The 13,674-nt window shown below is 37.0% G+C and overlaps 2 protein-coding genes and 1 long non-coding RNA gene across 3 annotated transcripts; all 3 read left to right on the forward strand.

The window, feature by feature from the left end:
* The first annotated feature begins 1,653 nt into the window (after nucleotides 1-1,653).
* Nucleotides 1,654-5,816, forward strand: LOC124407654. The gene is made up of 3 exons (XM_046883998.1): nucleotides 1,654-2,024; nucleotides 5,105-5,355; nucleotides 5,436-5,816. The coding sequence occupies exons 1-3, from the start codon at nucleotides 1,949-1,951 to the stop codon at nucleotides 5,559-5,561; spliced, it is 453 nt and encodes a 150-aa protein (XP_046739954.1). The 5' UTR covers nucleotides 1,654-1,948; the 3' UTR covers nucleotides 5,562-5,816.
* Nucleotides 5,817-6,473: 657 nt separating this feature from the next.
* Nucleotides 6,474-6,931, forward strand: LOC124407655. The gene is made up of 2 exons (XR_006929332.1): nucleotides 6,474-6,659; nucleotides 6,707-6,931. It is a non-coding gene; the product is annotated as an uncharacterized LOC124407655 (long non-coding RNA).
* A 3,436-nt stretch (nucleotides 6,932-10,367) lies between these two features.
* On the forward strand, nucleotides 10,368-13,194 carry LOC124407650 (26S proteasome non-ATPase regulatory subunit 4). Its single transcript, XM_046883982.1, has 6 exons — nucleotides 10,368-10,465; nucleotides 11,282-11,422; nucleotides 11,529-11,640; nucleotides 11,940-12,314; nucleotides 12,388-12,670; nucleotides 12,842-13,194. The coding sequence occupies exons 1-6, from the start codon at nucleotides 10,440-10,442 to the stop codon at nucleotides 13,030-13,032; spliced, it is 1,128 nt and encodes a 375-aa protein (XP_046739938.1). The 5' UTR covers nucleotides 10,368-10,439; the 3' UTR covers nucleotides 13,033-13,194.
* Nucleotides 13,195-13,674: the final 480 nt, after the last annotated feature.

Genomic DNA, 13,674 nt, shown 5'->3' on the forward strand with positions numbered 1-13,674 from the left:
TGCAGGCGGAGAAGGTCACAATGAGCCAATTGGCTTTAATTGATCCCGAGGCCTGAACTCAACCGTCCGCCGAATTAGAGTAGACTTATTCCGGAACTGAATAACGATTCACAGGGGCCCGATGCGTGTGCAGTGCTAAAACTGGTTGATGATTTACGTAAATTTTCTGCCATTCGACACGATTCTTCGTCACGCTTCGCTTTTTATACCTTCTTAGTATTGTCATTCTTATTACTATTTTTACATGTACCTATACGCGACGCGTATAAACGTAGAGATTTATTTTAAACATTAAAAGATAATTACGTGGGTGTGTATATACAACGTTCGTACATACATACGTATATATATGTACACATATAAATAAATATATAAATAATATGTTATATTTAAAATACTTTGTATACCGACTGTGAGATCATTATTATTATTAATATGTACATCGATCATTTAATACGAAATAAACATGATATTTCCCATAGATATTAACTGATCATGCACGCCGTGTAAATTATTGTAATGAGAATTATTACATCAATTATTGATATTTTTTGACATTCTTCGTTTGGGAGATCGTATTATTCGTAGTGAAGATAACTGTTAAATTTTCTTTTATTACATTAGATAACATATTTGTTTGCGCAACGAAAATTATTATCTTAAATTGGGAAAATAGAAGTACACTGATCGATTGTCTGTGGAATTCCCGGTTTCGGAGATATATTCGCAGCAGAAGAAATTCCCCTTGATTTCAAAATATCGACTGATTTCACGCTGAGTAATTTAATATACTGTGGTTATACGAAATATCTATGAACGGCACGAAGTATCATTACGTAAACATAACCGGAGTGTGAATATTATCAATTTCAGGAATTTATTTTCTTCACTTCAAAGTATTTTTGGTAATGATGCTTTAGGGGAAAATTATGTGAAGTCGAAAAAAAAAAAATAGATACATACCTGAGAAATAATAATAATCAGTTCATCCGCTCATTATTTCTCAATGCTTTTGAAAAATCTATTCGAGAAATTACAAGACAGAATGTAAATTTCTTTCACGAATTTTTTCAAATCCATATTAATTATTTCTCCAACACTTCCTCACCCAACGATTCTAAAAATTATAAATTACAATTGAGACAAACAAAAGTTCCTTCAGTGCCTCGTATAATTACAAACAAAAAGTATTATCTTGCTATTACGATTCTGAGTCAAATTAAATCAAGATTTTCAGATACCTATAGGCAACGGTTCAATCAATTAACTTCTTAAACGCACCAATTACACCGTTTTTCCTCGACAATCATGGCAAGCAATGTCATTTGAATTCACCGAGTCTCGTACATTATACGAGGAGTACGATCTTACATCGATCGAAGGTGGAGTCTGATATGTGCACGAGAGCTATTGACTATCGCTCCGCACTGGCGTAGCCATTGACAGTGGTTCAACGTGTACGTAGAGGGTCCGACGGCAAAGCGGTCTGATTACGAGATAAGAGAGAAAAGGTGAGACAGCCGGCAACGGTCGTGCTTCAAATAGTCGTGAAAGTTTGAGCGTCCGAGCTAATTTTCCACTAAAAATTAAAAAAAAAAAAAAAAAAAAAAAAAAAAAAAAATCGTTGCAACATGTGCGTAATAAAATAACACAGTTTTGTCGAGAGTAATTACTCGTGTAAAAAGGCGACTAAGACCGAGATGCTGCAGCAGCGACGGTGAACGGGCTTGAAATCATCTCGATGACCAGACTTATATGGTAGAGACCTGCGGAGAAGACTTTCTAAAACACGATCGGATTACCGCTGTCGCTCGAGTAGCGGGGCGTCCGAGTGGATCACAGAAGGAGCTTCGTGTGATTTGGCGCCTTTTTGTTTCTACAAATTTTTTACAACGACAATAAGAAGGGGAGTCGCAATTTTTCAACCGAATGCCTGCGGCCCCGGAATATGGAAAACGACCAGTCCGCTGAACTTGGAGTCACGATGCCAGACAGAAGTGCAGAAGCCGCGCCTCTTACGACCGGTAAGTCATCATCGAGATACGAGAAGCGTTAATATTATACATTTAGAAGATGTTATTCACCCACTCGGCGACGCGGAGCCGTGACGATTGCAAGAAAAAATGAAGAAAAAATAAAGTCTACAACATTTAGACAACACTTCTTATCTTATTGACAAAATAATTTGAGAAGTTGAAAAACCGGAGAATGTAAGAGAAGAAAAAAGGGGGCAGTGAGAGATGTTTTTAATAAATGTGCAAACTTACGCACGGCTGTTCCGTCGACAATAAATATACATTCCAACGTGTGTGCGAATGTAGTTTACATGTAAGCACAGCTGCACATTTTCCACGAGCCCATATTTCGTTCTTCGTCGATTTCGTGAAGCTATACGTAGCGTGCATAATACTGTCTACTGTGTCAGATGAGGAATTATATATGTCATGTATGGTATATTGCACCGGTTGATTCAATGAGTGTGTTGAAAAATTCGACTTGTGCTTGAAGCATTCAAGGTTTACGGGATGGGCAGAAGATTAGTTTACCTACATTTAGTATTTCGACGAGTTTGGATTACGACGTTTTAATTCAGGCGATTTTTATACAATTCCCGTTATCTTATCGATGGCGTCATAGACGAGCACGGACTTCGATCATTATAGACGTAATGCGTCGATTGTCGATTATATTTTGTGTTGGTACAAGAGTTTCGTTATTCCTGATTAAGGGTATCGGAGGAACTTCGAAATTGGCACTCTGCAAGCAGTCACCGATATTTGGTGAGAATTTTGCTGTATTAAACGTATAAATCGAAACAAGCAATTTCGAGAGAGGATTTGAAATTGGAAGCAAAATCGATTGATTGAATAAATTTCATTTCATAGTGTAAGAACGCATTTAAAATAACATACTCAAGTAAAGTAAGTTCAGTTGTTTACGACTTAAAAAATATCACGATATTGCGCAAGTTTTTTCAACGTATAAACAAAATGACCTAATAGTTGGTTGAAATTGGACGAACGGCACGTTCTTGGTATTCGAGAATATCGCAAGATAATATAATTGCCCCACTTTACAGTCAATGAACGACCTTTTTTAATTGAATACCGTAGATAAAACTTTTGTTTCCACAAAGGGGAAAGTTATCGGTGTTGTTTGGAGTGGATTCAACTTGCTTGACTTCAATCGCAGCTTTCGAACTTTCTTGATAAATTTTCATTGATTGAAGAAACTGCGTAACGCGATCAGCGCGTACGAAAGTATAGGAAAAAGAAATTGCTCGTGTTGCGAGATGTTCATAATTGTTCTATCAAATTCGATCATCCATATTCACTAGTTTCTTCTCGAATATCGTACCTAATACACTCTCATTGCAATCAGAATATCATGAAATGCAATTCCTTGGAGTTGATTGTGAGATAAACTCATGCAAAGTACATTGAAAAAACCTAGATTTCCCTGAAGTTTTTCCCAGTTTTAGTAAGTTACCAAAACCTAAATCGTTCAGCTCACTAACTCTATATTCGGTTAAAATTCAATTCAAATTGAGAAAAAATATAACATAAAAAAAAAGTCAGTTTGAGCCAATTTGTTTTCTCAATAAAAAAAAAAAAATAAACTTATTACCTCAAAAAATCATTTCTAATTCCCATCATAGAAAAGTAACATTTCCAGTTTTTTCCGTGACCAAATTAAAAATCTCCTGACAATTCCACGTTTCGCAAGACCCCTTTTGAATCCTCTGAGATATTTCCAGGTGTGTAACCACCCTGAAAAATTAGCGATCGTGAAATGGCAAGTTCCGAACGGAGATGTAAACGAGGAAATTATTTTGTTGTACGACATGCATGGGTGAGTTGGCCCCTGGTCAATCCTAGGCTACATGTCAAGGTCCTGGTACAATTTTGGGCCTCTCATACGCCATTGTAATACGACGCCCGCTATATTTTTGCCATTCAATTCAACCTTGGTTCGTTCTTCTTCTTTAAAACTACGCGTGCACAAAACTGACAATAAGCCTGACACTATACTCAATGTAAACCATACGCTCCTCTTGCTACTTGTTTTTGGCTGATCAGCTACGCCTTAGGCAGTAGCTACTACTTGTTAGCTAGATTTCAACCGAGATATACATATAATACCGAATCAAACAGCAACTGTTTACCACGGAATGGTATGCACGACAAAGAATATGAATGAGTAAAAATTAATTGAAGAGGCAAAAACTCAGGCGAAAAAGAAGAAGAATAGGAAGGATTGATTGGTTCGCTTGGCGTCGATCGGACGTAAAATATTCGTGCGTGAATAATCTTACAATCTGAATTTTGATCGCGGTTATATTCTGCGATGACCCTGGTGGATTCAGTCCCACCGTGTTACAGACTGTTTTTCAGTGGATCCTAAAGTCATTGATATTAAAGTGATATTCACCAAAATTTCACTCAATTCTTCGTTGTAGTTGTGACATTTTTCTACTGCGGTTTTATCAAAATTACACTCGTAAAATCCATATCACCAAAATATCACTAATAAGTTGTTGTTTTTTTTTTTTTTTTTTTTTTTTGTTTTTAATAAAATATTTCCACATCATTTAATTTCAGTGGATTTCAAGAGTGATTTCGGTTATAAATATGAATTTAGAATTTGGTGTAATTTCAGTGGAGCTAGAAATCTTCTCGATTTTAGTGTTATTTTAGTGGTGGGATTGAAAATTTTTATTTTACTGATTTTTTTGTGGGACTTTGGTATGCGCTTGGTCGAGTCATAGTGAAAATACCGTGTAAAAAATTTCGAATGAGTGATTTAGCTGATATTTAAAGAGAATTGTTATATTACACGCGCTAATTTTTCAGGCTCTTTGTATGGACGGTTTCAAAATGGTGTTAATTCGAACTTTTTAGAACTATACATACATATTACTAGGTAATTTAAAGTAGTGGGCATCTGAATGTTTGCAAGTGCAACAGCAAGTTTCGTTTTTGGTTTCACGCGATTCTCTATCTTACAATTAGTAAAGTAAAGTGTAATCGACGAATCGCACAGAAGAAAATTCCTATACACATACAATCGTCACTGAAATTAAAGTTTCTCCTTCCTTCTCCAGAACGGCGTTATGGATTTTCTCGGATAGGCTGCGCAGCTGCATTTGTACTGATAATTCTTGCCGTCGGGACAGGAGTGGCTCTTGTTATCGGCGTTAGAGATGCTGGAATAATGCTGGCGATTTTATTGCCAATTCTGGTGCTATCTGCAGGATTAGCCAATGTGTTCCTATGGTGGCAGCACAAGAAAGCCGTTCGACGTCGAGAACTGGCGGCAAACGAGTGGGTGTCAACACCGCAAGCAGTGCAGCAGGTTCGATTATAGATTCTGTTCAGTATAACTACACTGGCATTTTCGCACACGCGAATTAAATCGTTCGAATTGTTCGACAGGTACAAGCATCAGCACCGTCCGAGACTCCAAGGAGCAGCGGTTCCTGGTTCGGTAGGATTTCTCTGAGAGCTTCGTCGCATTCAACTCCGCCTCCTGGATATCAAACCGTGGTGTCAGGGACTTGATGGACGAATGTACTAATATTATACAGAATAACGTTATTTATTTGATAAGTAAACAATAACGTTTTGCTTGTCAACACTACGTCAGGTACGTTTTTGTATTTTCTCGAGGTCTGGACGATCGCTTGGCGGTGTCGTTTTATATTTTTCCTGAGACTTCGGAATGGAAGTGTTTCGTACGTGGGATTGATTTGAGCTACATTTTTGTTTTCAAAAATGCTCAGCGAAGTATTAATGGATTCATGAGGCGTAGCAATAAAAATATCATTAAGCGGGAAACAAAATATATCTTTGTATGACACTTCGTCATTGTACCATAAAAGTCATACCTACTTCTAGAATCTAAAAAGTCATGTTTGAATTTCCACCGGCTCATCCCCCAGATCAGTTCCGAATAATTCAAAAATAATTCTCTAATTTTTTCAGATTTTTATCTCAACTTTAACTCGTGATGGATTTCCCCATTTAGCCTTTTCAGGAACCCACTAAATTCGAAGGATTTCGATAAAATTTGGTACAGGGGAGTTTCTTGGATCGCAGATTACGAATTCGATCTCAAAATTTCAAATTTCAAAAAGTTATTCGATTTCAGTAAAATTCGGTGCTTGAAGGTTTTTGAGGTCACTGATTACGAATTTGAACTTGAAATGACAAAATTCTTAATGGTGGATCCAACATAGCGACATCAGGGTCAGCGACCCAAGAAACCCCCCTATACAAAACTTTATTTAATATGCTCCTGAAGGGGTTAACTGGGGAAATCTACCCTTTTACGGGCACACGGGGTAGAGTCAAGATAAAATTCTGAAAATATGAGGGAATTATTTTTGACTTATTTGGAGCGAATTTGGGGGGTGAGCCGATCGAATTTCAAAAATACCCTTTTCAAGGGCCACCATGATAGAGATGTATAGTGATAATCAAACCTGCCAAAACTTGACTTTACATGCGAAACATTTTCATTCTATCTGTGTAAATAGCTCGAGAGGAGTGGAATTCGACATGCTTAAGAGAATGCAAAAACGTACCTAATTGTAAGACGCAGACGAATCGTAGTTACATATTTTTTTAAATTATTTTACGCTTGCGTGATAAATTAAGGTACAAGATAAATATACTTATATTTTCCTGAATAAGCTACATGTAAGTGCAGTATTGTATCATTGTTCAATGTTAATCAGTGCTTTATGAAATATATGTAATCAATCTGTAACTCTTAAATGTATGTAATGATCAATGTTCCTGGAATTCAAATACACCTGCACTGAGGGTCGAAACTTAAACGATAAGTTGGGAGCCAAAAAAACATTATGTAGTATGATATTCTGAAATACATCGAATTTCATGGAAATTGATTTTCACGTTACAAGTTTTCATCTTCATTTGGGGGGAAGTGTTACAACATTTACGGTTCGTAAGTGAAAAATAAAAATTGAACCCTGGTCCAACTAGCGCAGTTATGCAATAGATTGAGAAAAAGGAAGCGTTTCGTAATGCAAGACATTTGAAGTAAAAAAAATACTACATACATGTCTATTCGTAATTCCCGCGTCAATTAGCAAGTGGCGCCTCACTTCAGGCAAACTAATAAACACAGTATCCTAAAGGTGAATTTCCACGAGCGCAAAAGTCGCTCATGGAAATGGGTAACAACTCAACTGGTTGGTTCAGTGGTCCTCAATTATACTTTTATTCAATAAATTCAAAAATTTAGAATTGTTAATTCCAAGTGTAAAAGAATGAATACAATAAAAAAGTGAGAAAATAATCTCATTCAAACTCATTGTTGTAGAATTGTAATAAATGTAAATCAGACATTACCAAAAGCTTTCCGGTAATAACTTTTTGCAAGCTCAGTAAGAAGCGTTTAGGAAGCTCCCTGCAGTTTCCCACTGTAGAGCCTATGTCGCGAATTGCGAACTTCCTTGGAGCTCCCCGGAAGCTAAGAATTTGAATGTGATCTTGGGAAATAAGATTTTGTTTTCGCATAGGTACTATTTTCAGACAATATTTTAGAAACAGACGCAGAAATTTGTAATTTTTAGAAATCTTCCATTGAATCAAACAACTTTCAATTACAGGGAAAAAAAATTACCAAAATTTTCGCCTGAGTAATTGAGGGAAACAAATTTTTGTCGTCGGCAATCTGATTCTAAAATTTTCATTCCGTAGAATAATAAACCTGAAAAACCTACTTATAGGTTACACTACACTAGGAAAATGAAAGACATCGGCGACTAACTTGGCGAGGATCGCGTGGGGTCAAACTTGTTTACAATCATTGAGACTACCTCTATCCTTTCCGGCAACAAAAAACCGATTCCAATCTACCGATTTTCTGCCATTGGATCACGCTCATCATAATCACCGCAGAATTGGTGGATTCCGCGATTGAGAAAGCTACATCAATACGAAATTGTAAAACGTACCTTTGAACGTACCAAAGAGGCGTCACGGATGAGGTTATGTTTTCACGAAAAACCGAAAATTATACAAGTTTTTGTACATTTACCGATGAGATGAAACTTCTTACCTTTTGAGGATATTCAGCTAAAGTTTGGTTGTCAGGACACTTTCAATCACTTTTATCTCACGATTATGAACACACTTTGGCAAATAACTGTCGTGCTTGAAACTTGCTCGATATAACAATTATAACATTTTTTCTACGACCCTTTTAAAAGCTCGTGATTTCATGCATTTAGAGCGGGCGGGAAGTAGCACGTTTCAGACTAATTCGCAGCAACGGGCAATCAGACCGCTGTCCGGAGCGATTACAGCGCCTCTTAGCGTTACAAGTACGTAGTATCAGTTGGTGACATGTCGGTAAGACAGTCTGCGACTTGGCAAATTTGAACACCGCCAGAGAGTAGAGACGTTAACAACAATAAAACATGAGAACTCTGGGAGCCTCGTCTGTCTAAGAATGCATTGAAAAGAATTAACTGTTGATATCTTCTATATTTGACACGCCGCAATATTTTCACTATGGACTATGTGCTAATAATCGTATGCGAAGGTATCTTAATTATAAGCACGAGTGCACAAGTCTGGAATAATGAGAATAAATTAAGTTATTTTCTTACCTAGAAAAACTACGACCGTTTTATATGATATCCTTCTCGCTTCTTCATTTCCTGTATTTTGTCACATTTCCGATAAACGATCCTAAACTTTTCAACTCTTAGGATACACACGTAAACTGAGAACCACTGACTCACACACACTGAAATAGAGTTTAACACGTAGCCCTGACGCGCGGCATTTTACTGTTGCGTCGGTACCACTAATTTCTATACTAACTGGGTAGCTTATGACGAACTCGGCCTGTGCAGATTAGGAGCGACATCAGCGCCGCAGAATAACCTACCTGGAACTAAAATTATCACATGACTACACGTGAGAAACTCCAACACTAAAAGACAAGGACAGAGCGTGTTTGGTTAGTTCCAAGTAGTTTGTATTGCGGCGCTGAAGTCGCTTCTAATTGGCACAAGCTGCTCTGGTTGGCAATATACGGTTAAACAAACACGTTTATAATACACAGAATATGTTGTAATATTTTTTATGCCCTCCACCCTCCAGTTGATATTGAAAACTAATATATAAGCTAGAAGCCATCACGTCTTGGTTTCATGATCGCTACGTTTAGTGAACCTTATTTTGGACTGTTTGGAAATTTGACCGCGGCGCACCCCAAATTGGTTCGAAATGCATAAGTAGAAATCTCCTCGAAGCACAGCTATCTTAGCTCTATCTTAATCCCAAGCCCTCTCGCAAAGTCTGTGAAATTTCCCATTTGAAATATCAACATTTTTACTCGACTTTGAGTACATACATCACGTATTTAATTGTGGGATTAGCTATTTGCAAAAAATCCAAAGTATAAGAAATCAATCTGCATTTGTGCTACTATTCGCTAAAAATATTAGCATGTGCAATAGAGAATTTTATGTCAATTGTCCACAAGTATCAAACTCACATGAAAGTCGATTTCAGCCGACATAAAATTTTGTATAGGAGATACTAATATTTTCATTGAACAATAGACACGAAAACTGATTTCTTACAGTAACAGATTTTTTTGCCAACAATTGGTCCTGTGACGAAATGTATATTGAAACTGTTGTTAAATCGTGTCTATTTTAAATGGCAAACTTCACAGCCCTTGTGCAATGTTCCAGGATTGAGGTAGAGATCTATGCTTTAAAGGAGATTTTTATTTCTTTACTTGTAATTAATCTGGAGGGCGGTTAAGTCAAAATTCTAAAAAGTTCAACGTAAAAATCACCCTAATGCACATATAATAATGTCATTTAAAACGTAGTACAAACTATTGCAACTTGTAACGAACTTGCAATTTCAAAAGAGTAGGTATAGTGCAATACCAGCTTTCGTTTTACAGGAATCCAATAGGATGAGAATGACAGAATATATTAATAGTACCTATCTAGTGCAAATTCTTCGAAAAAACACAAAGTTGTAACTATGCTCGATTATAAAATAAAAATAATAAAGAATTTATATCCTCATCACAAATTCACTATATTACGTAGAATAATTCATGCGTTACCGATACTTATAATTTCTTTGTTCTCCTCTTGAGTATCGTTGGCGTGTATATATATACATATAATTAAATTTCTTTGTTCAAAAGAAAATCTAACATGTCACGAGGGCTGCGATGTTCGAGATATTGTTCAAAAATCGAGTACGTCTCGAGCATCTCGAGTCGACCATCGTCGCCAATGCAGTGTCAAGGGTGTCAAGCTATCACCGTATATAGGTATATACCTATGTATACATTAGTGTGAGCAGTTCACGGAGAGAGATCGTCTGTATGACAGCGGGAACGTTGGAATTCGGACCAGTATATCCAAGATGGTGCTTGAAAGTACGATGATATGGTGAGCGGCCAAATATTAACGAATTAAGGATAACCACTGAGATATCTAACACAGTTTGATTAGCGAATTTGAAAACGAGTTGGACACCGGTCTTGATAATATGCATTACGTTTAAATTGAGCTTATAAGTCGGATGAGCGGCGGGTTTTTCGTTCGGTGTTTTTCAGAGTGACAATGCAAAGTTGAACGGCTTCGTGTCGGCGTATACAAAAGGCTTCTGCAATTCACCCTTCTACGATTTCACGCAAATTCTTACAAAATTTTACCCCATAACCAACCGCGCTACAATTTATCCGTAGATCCCACTGATCTTTTTTTCTTTCCTCACCCATCTACCGTTTTAGGTTATCTTATTCTCTCTAACGAACAAATTGACCAGGCGTGACTTTGGCCTAATTTATAGACGTGTATTTGTTTCAACACTTTTCTTAATCCGTTATTTTTATCTCAACTAGACAGCAATAAGTAGATGTTAATTAGATCTTATTTTCTTCGTTCAAACTACTGTGAGATTGAGGAGGAAAGCAACCAGTCGGTACGATGAAAAAAGATGGAAATATAGCAGAATAGGATAAATACACTTTTTCTGCAGTTTATTTGGTTTGCATCCATTGAACAACTTTCAGGGTTGATTAAATTAATCAAATCTGAAGAACCATGACCCACAACTTGATACATCTCTAACCCATTGTCAGCTGTTTAGTTCTATTTGGTCATTCTCCGTTTTCGTACAAAAGCACTGAGCTGTTTGCAGAGAATTTGTGATACTTGACTTCTTTATTCTATTATTTAATATTGTTCATACATTTTTTCCAGTGTCGACAACAGCGACTACATGAGAAATGGAGATTTTCTTCCAACCCGCTTGCAGGCTCAGCAAGACGCCGTCAACTTAGTATGTCATTCCAAGACTCGATCCAATCCTGAAAACAACGTAGGACTTATAACTCTTGCTAAGTAAGTAAAGTGCAAGAATCAGAAAAATATTTAATGCTGTTTTATTACTCGTCAACAATTGATTATCTCTATTTCCTAATAAATTTCTTGGTTCGTCTTTGTCTAGTGTCGAAGTGTTAGCCACGCTGACCAGCGATGTGGGACGTATTCTCTCCAAACTTCATCAAGTACAGCCTAATGGAAATTTGAGTCTGATCACTGGCATCAGAATTGCTCATGTAAGCTATTCTTTCAGATTGTGTTTTTCGCCAGTCAAAAGAGACAGATTCATTCGATTCCTTTTCTTATGTTATGTAAATGAAAAAAAATATTAGGATAATGCCAAAACACTTGAGAAACCCTAAATAGTGTATTTTTTGCACATCGCAATAATGCAGTCCAACACATAAGTCTAGGCATTTGGACAAGTAATTCTTACAAAATCATTGTGGAAAAAAAGTGTTGTGACTGAATTGCTATACCTAGAAAAAAGAAACAGCCCAATTTCTTGTTCTCAAGTTTATGTGCCATTTTTTAGCTGGCTCTGAAGCATCGTCAAGGAAAAAACCACAAGATGCGAATAGTCGCATTTGTCGGAAGTCCGATTCAACTGGACGAAAAGGAGTTAGTAAAGCTTGCCAAGCGTTTAAAAAAAGAGAAAGTTAACGTAGACATAATAAGCTTTGGTGAAGAAACCATCAACAACGAGGTCTTGACTTCGTTCATAAATGCTTTGAACGGCAAGGACGGCACTGGCAGTCACTTAGTAACTGTTCCACCTGGACCGCACCTCTCAGACGCTTTGATATCGTCACCAATAATCCAGGGAGAGGATGGAATGGGGGCAGCTGGAATGGGCGGTGCAGCGTTCGAATTTGGCGTTGACCCCAACGAAGATCCCGAACTGGCGTTGGTACGCGTTTGAAGCTACGATGAAAAATTACTTATTTAGTTCACTCGTTATCCATCCTATTTTTTGGTATCAGGCACTTCGTGTATCTATGGAGGAGCAGCGACAGAGGCAGGAGGACGAGGCTCGGCGAGCTCAGGCAACTGACACACCTGCTAAGCAGCCAGAGACAATCAAAGAGGCTCCTAACGAAGAAGCGATGCTCAAACGCGCCTTGGCCATGTCCCTTGAAGGGGCCGAAGACACAAGCTCACCGGCGGAAGCCGTTGTAACGACTACAGGAAACGTTCCTGACTTTGCGCACATGAGTGAGGAGGAGCAGATTGCGTTTGCCATGCAAATGTCGATGCAGGATCAACGTAAGCAGTGCATTATTCAGCCGCATATTACATGGTTCTTTTTCACGTTATTTCTTATTTCGTTCATCTGAAATCGACGAAAATTATTTTGCACTGTTAAAGTTTAATTTTGTTTTTAATGGTGATAAATGACAGAAAAAAAAATATTATTCAATGCGGGGATATTTTCAGAGGAGCCTGAAACAGGAAAGGACGAGGCAATGGATGTGGAAGAAGATTATGCAGCAGTAATGTCGGATCCAGCGTTTTTGCAATCCGTCCTTGAAAATTTACCCGGAGTCGATCCTCAGTCCGAGGCAGTTCGTCAGGCAGTCGGTTCCTTGCAACAAAATAAGGATAAACAAGACAAGGAGAAGAAATGAGGGATACTGCTTAGATGAAATAAATATAATAATATTTACCTAACTACTATAATGAACAGTTCATTTAAGATTATTTGATACTCGTTAAGCCACTCTGTAATGGTTTATTGTGGAAGCTTCGATATGATAATGAAATACACATCATCGATTTTGTGGAAATAACATTATCACCTTTTCGTTATTTTTTCGAATTGCTGGTAAATAAAATAAAAATTTAAGTAAACTAAACAATCATGATTATAACAGTAATGATAACAACAGTACCAGTCTTGAGTGAAATTTAACTTCATGCTTAGTTGTTTGATTTGAAAAATTGGGCATAAACAATGGGATTCATATAAATTGATCTAAATAGTACTTGATTTCACTAAACAAGTTCATAAATGTATATTCATATTTTGCACGTAGCCAATCACCAATTATAGGTCAACTAAATTTTAGACAAATATACGGAGTAAATTTAAGCGTAGTAAAATTTCTAAGTCGTTTCGTTTTATTTGTATTCTTACGACCATAATCTTCGTAATTGAAAACTGCAATATTTGGTAAAGACCAAGTGAACTGTTGGTTTCAAGCACAATGGTACCTATTTTAAAAATTTGAATATCATTATTCTAGGTAATTAATTATATAATTATTGTT

The sequence above is a fragment of the Diprion similis genome, chromosome 6, assembly GCF_021155765.1.
Source record: "Diprion similis isolate iyDipSimi1 chromosome 6, iyDipSimi1.1, whole genome shotgun sequence".
NCBI classification, from domain to species: domain Eukaryota; kingdom Metazoa; phylum Arthropoda; class Insecta; order Hymenoptera; family Diprionidae; genus Diprion; species Diprion similis.